Source organism: Toxotes jaculatrix, chromosome 4, assembly GCF_017976425.1.
Source record: "Toxotes jaculatrix isolate fToxJac2 chromosome 4, fToxJac2.pri, whole genome shotgun sequence".
Lineage (NCBI taxonomy): Eukaryota > Metazoa > Chordata > Actinopteri > Toxotidae > Toxotes > Toxotes jaculatrix.
This window is the reverse complement of record NC_054397.1, coordinates 5233963-5253029: the sequence shown is the minus strand read 5'-3', so window position 1 is coordinate 5253029 and position 19067 is coordinate 5233963. Positions and strand designations below refer to the sequence as shown.

At 42.8% G+C, this 19067-nt stretch overlaps 1 protein-coding gene across 1 annotated transcript in view; it reads left to right on the top strand.

The window, feature by feature from the left end:
- Nucleotides 1–19067, top strand: part of myo15ab (myosin XVAb) — a 39766-nt gene that overhangs the window by 12852 nt on the left and 7847 nt on the right. Inside the window, exons 19-60 of the mRNA XM_041037327.1 lie at nucleotides 355–516; nucleotides 669–782; nucleotides 896–954; nucleotides 1280–1403; nucleotides 1516–1611; nucleotides 2020–2151; nucleotides 2850–2975; nucleotides 3411–3488; nucleotides 3784–3935; nucleotides 4736–4781; nucleotides 4924–5048; nucleotides 5593–5710; nucleotides 5835–6010; nucleotides 6881–7033; nucleotides 7071–7128; nucleotides 7252–7333; nucleotides 7514–7644; nucleotides 7898–7993; nucleotides 8152–8280; nucleotides 8363–8469; nucleotides 8659–8837; nucleotides 9446–9518; nucleotides 9683–9874; nucleotides 10457–10530; nucleotides 10630–10703; nucleotides 11887–11995; nucleotides 12237–12305; nucleotides 12413–12477; nucleotides 12563–12844; nucleotides 12959–12982; nucleotides 13840–13921; nucleotides 14061–14156; nucleotides 14341–14401; nucleotides 14668–14761; nucleotides 14925–15042; nucleotides 15636–15751; nucleotides 15854–15913; nucleotides 16122–16197; nucleotides 16314–16429; nucleotides 16544–16662; nucleotides 17463–17604; nucleotides 18894–19005. Of these exons, the coding sequence (XP_040893261.1) occupies nucleotides 355–516; nucleotides 669–782; nucleotides 896–954; nucleotides 1280–1403; nucleotides 1516–1611; nucleotides 2020–2151; nucleotides 2850–2975; nucleotides 3411–3488; nucleotides 3784–3935; nucleotides 4736–4781; nucleotides 4924–5048; nucleotides 5593–5710; nucleotides 5835–6010; nucleotides 6881–7033; nucleotides 7071–7128; nucleotides 7252–7333; nucleotides 7514–7644; nucleotides 7898–7993; nucleotides 8152–8280; nucleotides 8363–8469; nucleotides 8659–8837; nucleotides 9446–9518; nucleotides 9683–9874; nucleotides 10457–10530; nucleotides 10630–10703; nucleotides 11887–11995; nucleotides 12237–12305; nucleotides 12413–12477; nucleotides 12563–12844; nucleotides 12959–12982; nucleotides 13840–13921; nucleotides 14061–14156; nucleotides 14341–14401; nucleotides 14668–14761; nucleotides 14925–15042; nucleotides 15636–15751; nucleotides 15854–15913; nucleotides 16122–16197; nucleotides 16314–16429; nucleotides 16544–16662; nucleotides 17463–17604; nucleotides 18894–19005 (4597 nt within the window). The remainder of the gene's footprint in view (nucleotides 1–354; nucleotides 517–668; nucleotides 783–895; nucleotides 955–1279; nucleotides 1404–1515; nucleotides 1612–2019; nucleotides 2152–2849; nucleotides 2976–3410; nucleotides 3489–3783; nucleotides 3936–4735; nucleotides 4782–4923; nucleotides 5049–5592; nucleotides 5711–5834; nucleotides 6011–6880; nucleotides 7034–7070; nucleotides 7129–7251; nucleotides 7334–7513; nucleotides 7645–7897; nucleotides 7994–8151; nucleotides 8281–8362; nucleotides 8470–8658; nucleotides 8838–9445; nucleotides 9519–9682; nucleotides 9875–10456; nucleotides 10531–10629; nucleotides 10704–11886; nucleotides 11996–12236; nucleotides 12306–12412; nucleotides 12478–12562; nucleotides 12845–12958; nucleotides 12983–13839; nucleotides 13922–14060; nucleotides 14157–14340; nucleotides 14402–14667; nucleotides 14762–14924; nucleotides 15043–15635; nucleotides 15752–15853; nucleotides 15914–16121; nucleotides 16198–16313; nucleotides 16430–16543; nucleotides 16663–17462; nucleotides 17605–18893; nucleotides 19006–19067) is intronic.

Below are 19067 nucleotides of genomic sequence, written 5' to 3'. Positions count from 1 at the left end.
GGTTGCTTCTACAAGCAACTGTCGTTTATGTTTTTTAAAGAGTAACTTGACACCACGCTGAAAAGTAGTACTTCACTGCCCTCTCTGGTTGTAAGTGTGGTCAGGAGTGTGGTCTGTTCCACCAGTAACCACTCCAAGTAATGACACCGTAAATGTCACAATGTAATGACACACCCCGAAGTGCTTGTCTACATCACTGCAGCAAGGTGAGACTTTAAAGCCCTGGATGTCAGCACAAAACAAGACTTTCAGCTGTTGATAAGTTGCTCTTTAATTAGAGCCATGATTAAATGGGCTGAGGGTAAGTTGTGTTGTTGCTGATAATGGTGTGTGTTTGTGTGTACATGTGCGCAGGGTGGGGACTGTACCATAGAGGGGAAGGATGACGGGGAGGACTTCAGGCGTCTGCTGAGTGCCATGGACATCCTGTGTTTCACCCCCGAGGAGCAAAACAGCATCTACAGATTGCTGTCCTCTGTCCTTCATCTGGGGAATGTCTACTTCCAGCCACACCAGGTCTCTCTGTCTCTCTCCCTCTCTCACACACACACACACACACACACATAAAAATGCATTTAGTTTCACGGCTGAATGATAATGATAATGATGTTGATCGATGATAGTAATGATGAATGTCTGTGACCGTTTGTGTGTGTGTGTCCCTGCAGGCTGAGGGTCAGGAGGTTGCATCAGTAGTGAGTGCACAGGAGATCAGGGTTGTCGCTGAGCTGCTGCAGGTCTCACCTGACGGCCTGCAGAAGTCTGTCACCTTCAAACTGACAGTGAGAAGCACACACGTCATTAAAGAAAAAAAAAAAACCTCATACACGACAGCGATAAGAAATTATAACAGTTAAAGAGATATTGTTTGACAACAGATGTGTTTGACCCACAGGATACAGTACGGGAGAAGATCTACACTCCGCTCACAGTGGAGAGTGCTGTGGATGCCAGGTGAATAAAAGTCTGAGTATAGTATGTGTTAAATTAAATAGTACTCACCTACTTCTGCTTAGAATAACTTGAAGTAAAAGCCTGTCTGACAGTCTTGTTTGAGGCTTCTTAATGTCCTCATTTTTTTTCACTCCTCTCTAAAGTCGTACCAGGAGACTACAGAGAGAGAGAGTGAAGAATCTTTGATATTCTCTTCCAATCTTTGGTGGAGGCATGTGAGGACAAAGGACGTCAGGGCTCGGGGAAAGATTTTTCAGATGTCCTCTGTTTCCATAGGAACCGGGGTTTCTGTTTCCATAGAAACCTTATTGTGTGTTTTTCATAGAGATGCTGTTGCCAAGATCCTGTATTCGCTGCTGTTTAGCTGGCTGACGGAGCGCATCAACGGACGGGTCTACCCTCGCAACGAAGCCCTCTCCGTCTCCATATTGGACATATATGGATTTGAGGTCACAGTGAAACACAATCTCGCTCAACAGTGTTACAGCACTGATGGATCTGAGCTGACCTGTGTTAAATAGCCCACACAACCGCCAATATCTTCTTCTCTTTACCCTCCAGGAGCTACAGGTGAACAGTTTCGAGCAGTTGTGCATCAACTACGCCAATGAAACTTTGCAGTTCTACTTTAACAGGGTCATCTTCCAGGAGGAGCAGGTCAGGGAAACTACAAGTTCATATTTCATACACATATTTATGTTTTGTCCTGTAAGGATTTATTTCGTGATTTGTGTATAAGACATCTAGACATCTAGGTTAAAACTGAAATAAGAAGAAGAAGAAAAAACATGAACACAGCATTACCTTAGTTTCCAATTAAGAGGAAAGAAAATATTCAGTAGTGTTAAAAAAGTGCTAATGAGTCAGAAGATATACAGCCTTGTTTGTAACCTGAATCTCATGCATTTCAGAAAAGCTTTCATGAACCCAAGAGGTCATTAAATCTCACAATGTATAGTGAACAAAGCAATACTTTAACTGGGGAGAAAACTGGAGAAAATCAACAGTGGAGTCAGACGAGCTTTATATTCACCAACCTGATGAACTTTTGTGCTGCATGTGTAGGATGAGTACATGCGGGAGCAGATCGAGTGGCAGCAGCAGCCTTTCAGCCACAACCAGGCCTGTCTTGACCTCATTGCCGCTAAGCCTCATGGGATACTGCGCATACTGGACGACCAGTGCGGTTTCCCTCAGGTATATCCACACCCGTTGAGCTAAACTCCTCACTTCCAAAGACATGGAGAATCCCTAAAATTTCACAATAAACACAGAGCTGATGTGGATGCTAGCGACGTGAAAATTCTTAACTGAAGCAAGGGGCGTTAATAATTCATTATTCCATCAAAATCATGTTCTAAGTGCACAAAGATCCAATCAACTGAGACAGACTCCTGTGGTGAGCAAGTGTACTAAAAATGAAGTTAGATTAGAATACAAGAAGCTTTTAAAACCTTTCATTATTTGAGTGTGTATTGTGGAAAAAAAAAGGCAACAGCCGACAATAATTCATGATTCTAATACTTCATACCTCAGTTTTCAAGAGAAATTGAGTTTGAAAAAACATCTCACATATTGGATTTCTCATAAACCTGGAGACTGGAGCGTATTGTAGCCAGCTCCGATCAATACAAAACTATCCCACACGCTCGCTTAATTGCCTACCTGCTGCTATCATTATTCCCGGGGCTCCTAATGTAAGAAGCTGACTGAGCTCATATTGAGATAAACGTATTATTGAGTGTCTCCGACGCTCAAAGTGAAATATGAACACCGTGCTACACGAGTAACTGACCGAGGCAATCTGCTGAACGCACACAGGCAACATGTGTTTGTGCTGTAGAGATTTAGTTTCCATGGCTCACCAACCATTAACCGTCTCCAATCATCGCTAGGCAACAGACCACACCTTCCTCCAGAAGTGCCACTATCACCATGGAAACAACCCTCTGTATGCCAGGCCAAAGATGCCGCTGCCAGAGTTCACCCTGAAACACTATGCCGGGAAGGTCACTTATCAGGTGCATTTCTCTTTCTTTCCTTCTTTCTTTCTTTCTTTTCATACAAATGGAAACTGTTTAGTATTTTAACACTATTTCTTTTTGTCACTTTTTATTAGTAACAATTGATTTTACATGTGTTTTTAATGCCTGGCCTGAGGTGTAATAAAAAATTAACAAAACCAACCACCTTCAATTTCCTTTAATTAGTAGACATGTGTTTTATGTCATTTCAAAACCAATCGACCTCTTAGTTCTGCATTTAGTTCTGATTGATTTTCATTGAATAGATCATGTTTTATTTCCTTTGCATAAAAGTCCCTCAAATAAAGCTTTGTTTTTAAATTCACTTCCCTGGATGAAAGTGCACAGGGCTGTTATACTTGTTTGAAGGTAGTATCATAAGTTTCCGGTTTGAATCTTCTTATAACACTTTTCTGATGCTTTGTTGTGCAGGTGTACAAATTCTTGGATAAGAACTTTGACATGGTCCGCCAGGATGTTTTAGACCTCTTCATCCAGAGCAAGAACAGAGTGAGACATGCAAACACATTCTTATTACGCACTCTCTGCTGTTGTTCCCCAATCTCTCTGTTAATTTAGTGAACGTAAACAAAAGCAGTGATTTTCAGCTACATTTAAGAATTATGATTGTTACTCATCATCTTCCCTTTGCATGCTACACCTGTTTTGTATGTTTTAGCTTGTGCTTTTAAATTTTTTGTACAAGTACCTATTTATTAACTGTAGTTTTGAGGTTAGAAAAATGCTCTTTGTTGTTGGTCAGTGGACCTGTTGCTAAATGTTTTATGTGTGTGTGCGCATACAGATGGTATCCAGCCTCTTCTTGAAGCACTCAGAGTCTGCGTCTCAGCAGCGGTCTAACGTTCGACGCAGCAGCGCGGCGCGTCGTTACCAGGCCAACACGGTCAGCGCGAAGTTTCAGAACAGCCTGCAGGAGCTGCTGGAGAAGATGGAAAGGTTTGCATAAAACACCCCTCACTTAATCTTTAGGACGATGTAGAAACCTCTGACACAAATTTCATCATAAGTGGAAAATGGTAAATTTATATTATATATTATAATATGTAATATAACTGCCTCCCTCTAACTCTTTCGAGTGTCCAAATTCTAAGTGTAAAGTTTGTGCACTAAGCAGTGCCCTCATGCATTCCCACATTAACTGCACACTTTGCTCCTGAGAAAACAAGCGTGTAAATTATATTTATGGGACGCTGCACCTGTCAGTGGTGATGCAAAATAATGATGAGTCACACTGTAAGTGTCTGAGCGTTACTCTGAGACGCTGGAAGATCCAGAGAGTCCGTATGATATGATGATCACTAACGAATGAGTGACAGAGTGAGCGATTTCTTTCACAGCCCAGAAAGTCAGTGACATATCATATTACGGGTCTGTGCGTAAAACAGACAATGAGTTCTGAACGATTAGTTTTGCCTTGGTTTTTTCAGTGATTGGGGATTAGCTCTGGCATTGTTATAAGCCTCCAGTGTCACTGTTTGTAGGAGCCATTTCTCTTAGGAAAATGAATTTTATTTGCTTAACTTGTGCTCACTCACACATGAAAACAGAGGCCTCTGGAGATCTTTTGATCTGAAACACTTAATATGTATTTTCAACTATAAAACCAGCTTCTGATTTCTACTTAGGTTTTACTTTGCTTCCTTCCAGTTTGAGAGGACAAATATACTAAGCCTTTATCAAGTCGTTCTTTCATTCATTCACTTATCCATCCATTCGTTCTCATCTGTCTGTGACAGGTGTAACCCATATTTTGTGCGATGCATCAAGCCAAACCATCATAAGGTATATTTGCACATTGGGTGGTGTGTTCAGGTTTGCTGTGCTTATTTGCATTTTGATTTATATGTAATATTCAGCTCATGTGAATTATGCGTGCGCATGTATGTATGTTTGTGTGTGCGTGTGTGTCTCTTTGTGTGTGTAGGAGCCGGGAGTGTTTGACGCTGAGCTGGTCAACACTCAGCTGTATTACTCCGGTATTATGGAGACCATCCATATCAGGAAGGAGGGTTATCCAATCAGATTGCCCTTTCACAGCTTCCTATCAAGGTTGGTGATTTACTAATTTTCACATTAAGTGCACTGGAGATGAAATTTAGGCGCTAATTGAACCATGTATGATAAAATGTAGTTCAGACTATCTCAGCCTTGTGTTCAGCTTTCTTTCCTTATTACCACTCACACCACTTTCAGCTTGTCAAAAGTGCTTGAATTATTGACTTTTTTTTTGGCGAGAGTTCACTTCACACACTAATTTCTTCATGCTGAAATGGCCATCTGGCACTTGCCAGCTCCTGCAGTAGGAAGGCAGCTGAAACCAACTGGCCTCACAGCACCTCTGACCACTGGCTGCCAAATTAGTCTGACCTATTACGAGAAACAATATTCAACATTCACAGTCAATTAGATTCACACTGAAACTGCTAAATTCGCACTACACAACCAAAACCCAGCATACCATGAATTTCAATTAGCCTTACACTAGGTCTCCCAGATTCCCAGTTAAGACTCACGCAGCTTTGGATTTCGCTGATCCTGAAATCAAATTGAATTGTCATATTAAACAGGTGTGTGGGCCTGTATGTGCACACAGGTATAAAGCCCTGCTCTGCCTGAGGGATCTTCCGCCTGCAGACGGAGAGAACTGTGTCATCATGCTCCACAAGCTCGGCCCGGTGAAAAAAGGCTCGTATCAGCTGGGAGTCAGTAAGGTGAGCTCTCTGAGTAACAAACGCCCACGCATGAACTTAAAATGTGAGATAAAAACAGGCATGCATCAGAAATAAATACTGCCGAGTGTACTGTTGTGTGTCTGCACACGTGTGTGTGCGTTAGATTTTCCTGCAAGAGGAGCTGTATCAGCTGTTGGAGGGGAAGCGTGACCGTGTCCTGAACATCGCCGCCATGACGCTGCAGAGATACACTCGCATGTGTTTTGTCCGGAAGAACTTTGTCAAGTTCAGGCGCCGTGTGACCCTGTTTGAAGCTCGCTGCAGAGGCTACGTGGCCAGGTAATGTTCACCTGAGAGGTCAGCGGCTAGCAAACATTCACGACTCTTAAATTTAATGGCTCACAACGTCTGTAAATCCAAATGTAAAAGGGATGCCTCTTTACAAAACACAGACTGTGCAGAGTGCTGAACAGTTCGGCTAAAGAGGGATTTTTCTTACCAGCTTGCTTTACTTGATTACACACATTTATAATCTGGAAATTACAGAGAAAAGAGTCATGGGTTGTTACTCCTGATCATCAGTCAGGCAGTATCATCAGTCTCTTGCTGGAAGATGACTCTTCAGAGCTTTAGCTTTCTTTGATGGACAGAACACTGCCCTGCTGGAGTCTGGAGTTTCAGTCCTGAGCTTGACTATTTAGACTTTAGTGTTTGGTTTCACAGAGCCAAATAGGTCAAAGCTTATCACAGACAGCCCGCTTCTTTTGTCCTTGATGTGAGGAGACAAGGCCAGAGGATTCAGGCCATGCTCATCCATCAGAGGTGATAGAGTTCTCACCCACTGCCAGTCGGACAAAACTCGGAGACGTGGTGCAAATTTGCATTTTATTCAAATGTTTAAAAATTCACTTACTGGTTTAATGAGGACACTAAAATGGCACTAAGCTCAAGGTTAAACATTTTGAATCTGTAATGATATTTCAGAGATTGCTGGTCACGGTTTGATGATTTGGGGAAATGACAGATCATGTAAAACGTGCACAGAAACTATAACTAGCTCTGTAACTGTCCCTTTGAATTACAGTGAGTGAACATCTTTTATTGACGATTATTAATCTTTTATGTGGGATAGTTGTTTTTTAGGTTATTGTTATTCACACTTGGTACCAGTTCCTTCAACTTCTCTCTCTTAACATGTTTCCTGAACAGGAAAAAATTTGCTCTGAGGAGGAAGTACCTCATCAGGTTCCGCTCTGCCGTGCTACTCATCGTCAACCGCCAGCGTTACATGAGGGTATGTGCGAAGTGTTCGCGTTTGTGTGAACAGGGAAACTTCTGGGTACATTTACAGTGTTTGTCCCCGAAAAAAAAAAATATTTAAATGAACAAATGTGTGACGTGTGATACTGTTGTCTTTCTGTCAGACAGTGGTGGAGCCTGCAAGGAAGGCAGAGGAGGTGAGTGAAGGAGGAAATAACCTGAAAGTGTCTGAGAGGAAGGAGGGACACATTCTGAGGAAGGATGAAGATGCTGTGTTAGTGTGTGACATAAGAGCTGGTGTGTATTTGCAATGTGTGTAGGATCGCATCAACAGAGAAGTGGTCAACGTGACAACACTGCCTATCCCTGCTGAGCTGGCAGCCCTGCTGCAGGCAGCGTCAGGTACACACACACACACACACACACACACATATACATATATACAACACTCAGTGCTATAAATAAACTTCCATCAACAGATGTGTTCCACCTTGTTTGCAAGTGGGTTCAACAATATTTACTGACTATTCCTGGGATGACGCACTGCCTGCTCTGTGTGTGTGTGTGTGTGTGTGTTTACAGGTGGTGAAGAGCTGCATTCTGACTGCTTGGCTGTGGTCCAGGCTCCAAAGGTGCAGGTTGACCCTCAGCTGACCCTGCCCCTGGATATCAACAACTACCTCATGACACATTACATCCGGGCCATATTTAGGGTAAACACACACACACACACACACACACACACACACACACACAAACACTGTATCTGCATATAAAACACATGAATAAAAAAATAAATTAATCTTTGTCAACTTCACAGGACCCAGCACAGAATTGTTACAGTGCTTATCCATATAACTACTGTTAACAATTGCTGTGGAAAATTATTTGCAAGTACTATGTGTGTGTGTGTGTGTGTGTGTGTGTGTGTGTGTGTGTGTGTGTGTGTGTGTGTGTGTGTTGTAGGAGCCATTGTTTGGGATGCTGACAGCCCCACTGGAGAGTTCTCTGATTAGACTGGATGAGGAGCTGAAACAAGGAGCCCTGAACGTTTTCATTCTGGTACATGTTGCTTTCGTGTTTTGCTGGAAAACTTTAGCATGTCCAAGGCAGTTGCTAAACATGTTATGGCATCATAAAACTCTACAGCCTTTAAAGATATTAAGTGGTCATTCAGGTAAGAGTATGGTGTTGTAACGCAGTACATGTGGTTTTGACAGATACTCAGGTTCATGGGTGATCCTAACCTGAATGGGGCCCAGGAGAATCTGTTTGGGAACTACATCATCCAAAGAGGACTGGCCGATCCCAGCCTCCGAGACGAGATCCTGGTTCAAGTAGCAAATCAGGTGAGAACTTTTGGCAGGATGGGAATGAAAGCCAAAAGAAGACAGCCTCTTTCATTTTCTCTTCTCATGTCTTCTCTGTTAGGTGTGGAGGAATCCTAACATTTTGAATTCAGAACGTGGTTGGCTCCTCCTCTCATCTTGTCTCTCTGCCTTCCTGCCGTCTCGAAGACTGGCCAAGTATCTTCTGAAGTAAGACGCTCACAAACAGACTATCCAGTGTTGTCAGTAAAACAGCAATGACAACAATTTAAGCCTTTTCTGCACTGGACTTTATATTCTCTTCTTTTCATGCATGCCTGGGTCCCGTGGCATATGTTTTCAGTAGCTGCTGTACAAATATTTCCATGTTTCTATCTCTGTTCACGCTTGTTGTTGTAGGTTTGTTTCTGACTATGGGCCGGAGGGATATGACTGTGTGTGTCAGCACCGTCTGCTTCAGGCTCTGCAGCGGCTGAATGTCGGGCCCGAGCACGTCCGGACGTACCCACCCTGTCTGCTGGAGTGGACCGCCAATCGCAAGAGAGCTCACACTGTCCTGCACATACACTGTTTCGATGGTGAGAGCACACAAACGCATACCTGCACTGATTTTAGATCTTTGTTCATGGAAAAGACAACAGTCAGTATTTTTAAGACAAATGCAAAACAAGAGCAGATGCAAATTAGGGCAGGGGGGCTGGGATGTGGGAAGCACATCACAAACACAAACCAGTACATCCAAGTAAAATCACTCATCATTTTGTGAATTTGAAGCCCATTTCTATTGACTCCCTTTGTATTGACTCCTCTCACTGACTCAGCCTCACTTCTCTTGTTTTTTTTTTTACCTGAGCCCAGTCAATGTGTGCAGTATGAAGGAGAGAATTGCTTCTGTCTCTCTCTCATTTCCTTCTCTCATCCAGCTAATCTGTCCTCTGGCCTTTTGGCAAGTCCGCAGAGGATTAGACAACACCTGATACTCGCTCTGGTTCACTAGCTGAGTGTCTGTGAGAATCTTCACAGACAGACCAGGAAGGGTTCTGCCAATTTTGTCTTAGGGATACAGCTGAATCTGAAATAAATTTAAATGGCTTTTAATGCCCTCCAAGATGAAAGAACACACATCATTTCACAGTAATTGTTTTATGTCAGTAGGTATTTTAAATATCTGTTCTTCCTCCTGTAGGTGTGTCCTTCCTGTGTCCTCTACACTCCTGGACAACTGGAGAAGAGATGGCCAAAGACATCTTGCAACACAGGTATCATCTTACTGTAAAGCACTAAATACACAGATGTGATTACAAATCACAAAGAAAGAAGGAAGTTGTGGGGCCTTTAGGTGGAAATGTTGCATCACGCTTGTAGGTATGAACACAATATTTGCCTGCATTATTGTATTGTGTGTGTGTGTGTGTGTGTGTAGGGGTGTAGTGGAGGGCCGTCGAGGCTGGTCGGTGCTGCTGAAGGAGCCAGCTCAGTGGGTGGAGCTGGAGGGCTCAGACTACGTTCTGGACTTGATGTCAGACCTGGAGCTTCCCTCTGACTTCCCCAAACACAGCAGCTACTTCATCATCTCTGCACAAGAACCAACCAGAGTGCGGCCCAATGCCAGCATGTGAGACACACACACACACACACACAGCCACACATTCCCACCTCACCAAGCGTGGACCATAATTTGTAGTCATTTTGAGGGGACGCTGGTCAAGGTCTAAAGAATCATGTCGTGTTGCACACTGTCGATACAATACTGTGTAAAGGACAAATATTTCTAATGTTATGCTGCACTCTTATTAGCACTAGAGTGGCTGAAAGGCACAACTAATTAGAAAACCATTAAAGTAATTAAATGATAACTGCACATAGAGTATGAAGTGTATATTAGCAGCGAGTATTGTAGTAAGCTAATTAAACAGTGGCTACTTAATGCTATTGTTTTATTATAGTTGCAAAACTTCAGACATTAGCGAGCCTAGTAAGGAACCAGTGGCTTTTAGTGTTTACATTAGGTGTTCGACTTCAAAATTCAGAATACCAGTTCACAACTTTTTCCACTGCCCCAAAGTGGCCAAAAAGTCAGTTGTTGCAGGTTTAAGTAAAGACTTGGAGAATTTCCTCCATCACTGCTGAGTTTACTGATGAAGAGGCTGTAGTTATTTGAAGTTATTTCTTTTTTTCTTTTGTTTTTGTTTTGCAGCAGCCTGTTGGGTGGAGGGTTTGAAGTAAATGACGATGTCATATCTTCCACTGTACCTGGCTCTGATGGACAAGGTACCCCTTAAAGCAAACACACGAACGCTCTCATGCACTGATTTTCATCACAGCAGATCGTGGAGCTCTCTTCTTCCCTCCTCTCCTCGCTTTTCTTAGACCTGGAGCCTCAGAGAGGGATGGATCGTTACCTCGACAGCCTGTTTGACCCTGTACTGTCTGATGTAACTGGAGTAAGTTACATAACTCACTCACATTGACAGACTCGGCCACATGAGTGAAGCTACCTCTGTCCTACCATTTGATGTTAATTACTGTATTGGCCGTGGAAAACTCTGCAAAACTCCATTTGTTTGAGTCAGCATTGAGTGAATCTACATTTTTTTTTTGGTTTTTGCAAAATAAGAAAGGTTTGTCCTTCAGAGCAGAAGAGAAAACCTCAAATGGAATAGTACTTGTTAAAGTTTGCAGCTAGTGACTCAATACAGAAACTCCTTTCTGGGCACAATGAGTTTCTTCACATGAAGAATATGTAGTAAAAGTGAGTAATCAATCGGTTTTTAGTAGTACAGAGCCAAACCTGGTCTGCTAATTGCTCGTGTTAACACAAGCGGTATAAACTACATGACAGTTTCTCTTTAGTACAGTGGGATCCCCTTTGTATATCTGCCAGATATACAGAGATATACAGAGATGTAGTGTTTGTTGCGAGCTCTGTGTGACTTAATGCTATTTAGATCAGTGTTTACTCTTCAGTTTGGGCAGCAGTAAAATAGCTACGTCAGCTCACTGGGGACGCATTGCCTCCACCTTAAACATTACACTGCTCCGCTGTTATAAAAATGATCGCTGTAATAGTAGCAGATGATTGTTGTGTATTTATCCGGGTCAGTGGTGCAGTGAGCGCTGGCTGCGTCGGCTCTATCAGTCTTCCGCTGGGACAGCTTCGATGTGGTGAATGTTAGCCGTGCTATCGGATGTGGCTGACAGGAATTAGCATGTATCAGATGTGTTCTACAGACCTCTCCCGCCCAGCAACCTATTACGTTACCCAGTTACCGTAACTGTCACAGTGACTAGATCGCCACGGTGATTTCCCACCCAGGCAACGCGCGGATCTGCTTACGAGGAACTGACACTCTAGCAAATGAAGGGCTTACTATTTAATGAGACATGGCCCACAAACACACACTCCTGTGGATTTATGGGTCAGCAGCTGATTTCTGATGGAACGGCTGTGCATTGAAAAAAAAGTGATTTCTCTGTTTGGACAGTCTCTGATTATACTAATATTATTCACATTTTTAATCTCTCTGCAAGACAGTGGTTAAATAAATGTAATATAGTATTATCAATGAATACAAACATACTAAGTGCTACAGACATGTTTCCATCAGGGTCTGTATTTTCTCACAGGAAGGAGACTCAGCTGCAGAACTTTCCAGCCGGATGAAGGGGGCCGGAGGAGTTGGAGGAGGCTGGCAACAGCAGGGGCAGTCCACTGGGCCCCCACCTCCACCTGGAGGTCAGCCACAAACACAAACTGCGAATGAGTGCCTTGTTCACTCTTCCTGTTTAACACTTCACAGTTCACACTGCAGTGAATCACGTCACTTTACCTTGGATATAGTAAATATCAAGTTAGACAGAACTACAGACGCACTCACAGACTGAAAGAACCATACTATCTCCATAAATCATTAGCATGTACACTAAAGCAAATATACTTAAAATCTGACTGCGTGTGCGTGTTTGTGTGTCCACAGCTGTGAGAGTCCTTCCTGTGGGAGGTGTGATGTCGCCTCCTGTTGCTGCTGTGGCACCTGTAACACCTGGTTCGTAGCAAGTGTGAAAAGAAATGTGAGAGAAAAAAAACCTCATTAATCATAAATTCCCGTCCCTCTGTCCGGTTAACTGTGTTTCTCCTCCTCTCTCTCTCCAGATGCACAGCAGGCTGTTTTGGCTCAGCAGCAGCAGGCGATCGTGAACCAGCAGGCCATCATCATGGTAAACCCTCGGTCTGGATCTGCGTCTGTTTATCCGTTTCACTGCTCTTGTTTTGGTTGAGATGTGTCACTCTCTCGTCTCTCAGGCCCAGCAGATGACCATGCAGGCCATGGCCATGGTCAGCAGCCCGGTGTCAAGCCCTCCCACTTCCCCGGTCACAAGCCCTCCCATGAGTCCTCTGCTCCACCATCCTCCCAGCCCCTACGCCCCCGCCAGCCCTTATGCTGTCATACCTCCAAGTCCATATGCTAACATCCCACCCAGCCCTTATGCTAACTTCACTCCCACTCCATACGCTGCAGCAGACATCCCGCCAAGCCCCTATCCTCCCACTGCTCATCAGGAACAAACTCTGTCACAGCCCCAAGCTCAGCCTGCTTCTGAGCCCCGGACTCAGCCCAAGGCTCAGCCTCAGGCCACAAGCCCCAACCCCAAACCTCAGCCAAGCTCTACTAAAACTAGCAAATCTGGGGCCGCACAGCCTAAAGCTAACCCTGCTGCACAGGTCAGTAACTCTGAGACATGTGATATAACAGCCCAAACTGACATGGTGCATAATGATTCAGCTCTGCTGAGCTTATTAGAGATGTTATGGTTGCTGTAAACTTCAGGCACCATTTACCAAGAAATATGCTTTTTTGTGGAAAGTATTTTGTTTAGTTAAAAAAAATTTAAAAGCTGTGTAGTTAGGATAATAAGCAGTTGCTTGTGGAAAAAAAAAGAGGAACACCCACATAAAATGCACCAGCTGAAGATAATATGCTAATGCCTGTGTCTAATCATTCAGGGGAAAGCAAGTGTACTTGAAAGTGAGACAAAAATCTCCAAACAGAAGTAAAACAAGACTGAGGGGTGTTACAGATGTGATTCTTACAGCTGTTACTGAACATGGTGCGGCTCCTCTTTTGTTCTGATATCTTAGTTTTAGCTGAGTAAGTTTGTCAGCAGTAATGAGTGTTTGGTGTTGTTTATTTTTGAAACAGTTGCTCTTATCCAGGGAAATCATTCAGTATTTTAATTTAATGGTAATGATCATATGACGCTTCATATGACCCTATGATGTTTTCATACAGAATCCAGATTTTCTTTTGGTACATTTTGTTTAAAACATAAGCGTGAAGTTCAGTGCAATATGAAATGACCTCCACAATAACCCTTGCACCAAAGACGCTGATAAAGTAAAAATAATCATGCTGAACCTTTCACACCTCTAATATCTGTAACAAACATCATGTGCTGTGTGTGTTCTCCCCTTTTCCTTGCTTTCACATTGACCTTGCTCCAACAAACTCACAAGAAACACAATTAAATATCTGCAAAACTTTGAGTGCAAACACTGTCCTCTCTGTTTGGATCTTTCAGGTTCAGTCAGGTAAGGACAGTGTCCCACGCAGGAAGGCTCCAGGCATCCCCATAGACAAGGACAAACCAGCCAGGAAGTTTGGTAAGAGAGAGAGAGAGGAAGCAGGAGAGAGTGAGAAAGCAAGAGTCCCTTCAACTAATATTTTTATGTAAGAGAGCTTAACATGAGAAAGCATAATGTCTTATTGCCTTGTGTTATTTTATATATGTGTGTTTTTTAGCCCCAGTGGTGACATCACCTCTGCCCCCTGCTGGAGAGGTGGTGAAGTACTCGGCTCGGACTTCAGATCACATTGTCCCCAGCCAAGATATCCAGGGTAGCTGAATTTAAAAACTAAAAAATGTTGAAGTCGTGATTTATTGAAGGGATTTAAACAACATGACTGAAAGATAGCCATGTAGCTGATAAAGCTTTTTATTTGCCACAGACACATTAGTTGATATTTGGATTTAAAACAGTGAAATAGGAGGTAAGGTAATGTACTTTATTATGTTTTAAAGAAATCATCAGAAGGTACAACTCACCACCTCCACCACCAGACCCGCTGCCACCTGGCAAGAGGTGAGACCTCACACACACAGACAGCGCAGCAGTTGATGCTATCTTCAGTCACAGAATGAACTGTACACACTGTAAAGCCCCAGACTATAACAAACCACCAGCAGACACCGACTGTGATGTCACTGCTCGCACTCAGCACACAGCACCAGAACGATTGTACTTACAACACAAAAAACACAAACACACGGATTATACGGTACATTACTTTTGTAGCTGGAAAATCCCGCAAACTGTAAAGTACGTTGACTCTCAATGCATGGATTTAGGAGATCAGATGGGAAGTTTAAGATGAAGCAAACCCCTCGTGATGAAGCCTTACTGATCCTCAAACCACAGATGGACAACCCTCCTGCTCCACAGGTAAACACACACACACACACACACACTTGTGTCTGAAATTACTAAAATACAGATTGATATGTAATGTAAGCAGAAGTATGGACACATGCAATGTCTGAAAGCAGTAAAAGTGACAGTTGAGCAACTGCTGTTATTGCAAAGAAATGCTTTTCTGCCTGTCCAGCCCAAACGTCCTGCTGCCCCTTCACCTTCTGCATCTGCAATGAAAGAGGTGGGAGTAAAACCCACCAAGAGTTCGAAGGCAAGAGCACCTGATCGTCCTCTCCCGATACCTCCTCCAGGTACTCACACACTCACTCCGAGTATACTCATCCACATATTCCAATACAGACTGGGTTACAACACTCTGCAGTGTTGGGAAAACTTCCACCTGCATCAGAACAGCCTCAAAAATATACTGAATGCAAGAAGTCTGCAAAGCCTCTTTTAATTCTTTCAAATCTTTAAGTTATCCTTCTGCTTTCAAATCAGGCACCAAGTGCCTCAATTTCCTCCATGAGCTTTGTGTCACAGCCACTGCTGCTGCTGCAACTGATGACTGTGCTGGCAAACTACGACAACTAACTTCCTGTTATTTTTAGAACACCTACCTGTCCCTTTCACCTCATGCAGTATCTTCGCCTCACGTCTATCCCTCCGAAACCCCCCCCCCACCCCCCTCCAATTCTCCAGCAACCCCCTAAAGAGGTGTGCCTCACAGAAAGACTGTGCTCCGCAGTAACAGTGGAGGAAAGCAGTGACAGGCCATCACAATGTCCTAGAGCAAGATGCCAAGTGAACATTTAGCATGTTCAGTTAATACAGTTTTCTCTGAATAAACGTCTTGAGTAGAATAAGACTGAATCTAAAATATAATCTGATGTGTCTGATGCAGTTTCTCGAGAGCTCCCGGTAGAGACAGAGACCATCCAGACACAGCTTCATCAGAGCACCAACGAAGAGCACTACACCTACACTAACGTTCCCTGGAGACTGTACCTCAGGAAGGAGGTGTGTACACACACAAATACACACAACACAAAACACAAAAAAACATCATGATAAACTGTCAACATTTTCGTATCCTATTGTGTGTGTGTTTTTCTTTTACAGGTTTTCTATCCCAAAGACAGCTTCAACAATCCTGTAGTGCTAGACCTCATTTTCAAACAGGTAACTTCAGAGGTAGTTGAGCTCATACAGGATGGATGGACGGATATAACATCAACAGATGCATGTATTTGTTTAATATCTCTGCTATAGTTTAGTAATTTCTCACAAATAGTGCTTTACATTTTTGATTTTTCTGGCAACAGAAAAAAAATCATAGAAAGATCAAACTAAATTACATCTAACATTACCTCTCCTTTCTCTCCCACAGATAGTCAATGACACTCTGTCAGAGGCGTGTGTTCGCATCACCCGGGATGAAAGGCAGAAAATGAAAGCTCTTTTCGGTAGTCTGTCTGTTCTTCCTGGAGACATTATTTTTTGGGGGGGGGATTGTATGCTCTAATCCAAATACATCTGATTGACATTCATGAGTTCATGTGTCTGTTTGTGTGAATGGCAGCTAAACACGGGGTTCAACAGAATATGGATCCTGTGGAGGAGCACGTGAAGAAAACAGTTGTGACGGCAGCAAGGGAAACCTGGGAAATATACTTCTCCAGACTCTTCCCCGCCTCGGTGAGGGTGGTAAATCTTTTGAGGAAAATAATTCATGAGTGTGTTACTTTCATTTTCATTAAGCCTCTCTATGTTTGCATGTGTTTGTGTGTGTATATGTGTGTGTATGTGCAGGGTAGTGTAGGAACAGGCGTGCAGGTGCTGTCAGTGTCGCACAGTGGAATTAAGCTGTTGAAGACCGTAAAAAGCAGCGCTGCAGCTCCAGACTACTTCAGAGTCCTACGACCATACACGTACGTGCTGTCTTTTCTGTCTTTCTCTGCAAATATGTATTTAAGTGTGATTTATCTTGTTTGGATTACCAGATAGAGTCAGGTCAGGAGGGCGTTCAATCACAGAGAGGTACGCCAAACTGACTCTGGTTCTCTTAACTTTTTTATCATTTAGACTTCAGCAAGCCTTTCGCAGAATGTAGGATTAGTATTTTAGCCAGATCATTGTGGGTTTAAGCCTGGCTTTTCGCTCTTTTGAAGATGTTTTAAGTTCCAATTATAGTAACCAAAGTTGCCAGGAGCAGTTTTGTTGATGTCTGAGGAGCAAAGCATATAAAAGAATTACAACGGTCAAAAAATTAAAATCACCATCACAACATGGCCAAAACCGATCCTTTTAGGGTAAAGTGGCACATTAGACTGATGTCTTTACAAACTGATTATCAGCATAAAAGGAAAGTAATGGGTTATCATAGATTGTGATCAAAAGCACTAACGTCACTTTGAGTTCAATCTTTCAATTAATTCTTAATGTATTTTCAGCAATTATTTTCCATATTTAATTATTTATAATAATTTTTTTGCATTTCTATGCAGTTGTGACTCTACTTACACCTGGAAAATTCTTGTTTAGCAGACTCATTGGATATCTGGCAACAAGAGACCAGAATTATCAGTGTTTTGAACAGTAAAGCCAAGTATCTCAAAGACTGTCCGACTGTGCTGATGACAAGCCTCTCGTGTTTACTTTTGTTTGCATTTGTGTGTGTGTTTCTGCGGTGATGTGTGCGTTGCCTACAAGTTATACTGTGTTTTTTCAGCTATGCCGACATCTTGTTTGTAACCATCCCCTCTGAGAACATGCTGGAGTTCAACCTGACCAATGAGAAGCTGATCCTTTTCTCAGCCAAGGCACCACAAGTCAAACATCTCATAGATACCTTCATCAGTGAGATCAAAAGGGTACAGCGCACACACACACACACACACACACACACACACACACACACACATTAATTTTGAACTAAGTTCATAGACTCCAAAATGAACAGTTCGCGTCTATTCTTGTTCAACAGAATCTCTGACTGACCTGCCCATCCATCCCCAGCCCTCCATTTTTGCCTCCACTCACTTCCCAAACTAAATGAACTGTACTGTAGTACTACACTATAGAATCATAGAAAGAGATTACTTTTAAAAGTCAAGAAAAAGCAATGGCAGTATTTGTTTTACCACTTGAACAATATGTGATACTGGACAGAACTTGAATGCCTTGTATCTGTACGGTTGCAAACCAGTAATTCATTTGATGAAATTTGGTTTTTCTTTGCTCAAAGGCTGCAGATCTTCTACAATACAGTCTAATACAAGTCTGTCTACTTCTTGATGGGAAACAGCGGTGGCCAGTCCTTTACAAAATGCCATGACTTTTACTTGGGTGGAGGAACTTTGCGGGTTGTTCACTTACGGTCTTGCTCCTCCTCTGAAGCTCTGTCACTTTCAGATGTTTCCCAAGACTGGCCGGATGCTTCAACTCGATGTGTCGCTTCAAATTCGACAATAATGTGGTGGACGTCCGGACTTGATTAAAAAAATCCGCAAGGATCCGTACTACTTTTTATTCCCCAAATAACTCCTTCCAATGTTTGTGTGGGTCAGTTGCTTCTGCGATGCCGGAGGCGGGTTTTCTTTCAGCTGTACCAGCCATGCTGTATGCCGTAAATCGCACGTCGACTGACAGCTGTCGTAAAACTTTTTCTTGAACGGAGGTGAACGTCGTTATTTCCCTCCAGATTGCGCGAAACTCACGTCTGCGCTCACAGTTGGAAAAATTATGCGTTAAGTTCACAGTTAACAAAAATAAGAATTCATGCATAACACTGCACACACACATACTCACACCCAGATTATTAATAATAATAATAATAATAAATATAGATATAGATAATAACGAAAACGTAGCTTGAAGTTGAAAGTTGTCACACACATGCACACATATCACTTCCATCCAAACTGCCACAGCTACAATTCCTTCCAATTTGGGGGGAAAAAGCTAAAATTCCCAACGTACTCTTTTCTGGAACATGTCAGAAAGTGTTTTTGGTGACACTGGAAATCAGCAGGTTTTTGGGAAAGTGGGAACATACAAAACCTACAAACACTTCAGCCCAAATTACTGCAGATAAAACCTTGTGTTACTGTGTGGCAGTATTTATTTGTGTGGTTCTTCTTCTTTCTCTTCTCACCCTCAGGACTCAGACTATGTGATTGCCGAGCGTAACTTTGTGACAGACGACCGCTCGATGCTCAGTTTCCACAAAGGAGACATCATCAGGCTGCAGGTTATGGACGGGCTGGAGAAAGGTGACACATTGTACATGTAGTGAAAATCCTGTTATCTAAGTGAATCTATGAACCAAGTGTGT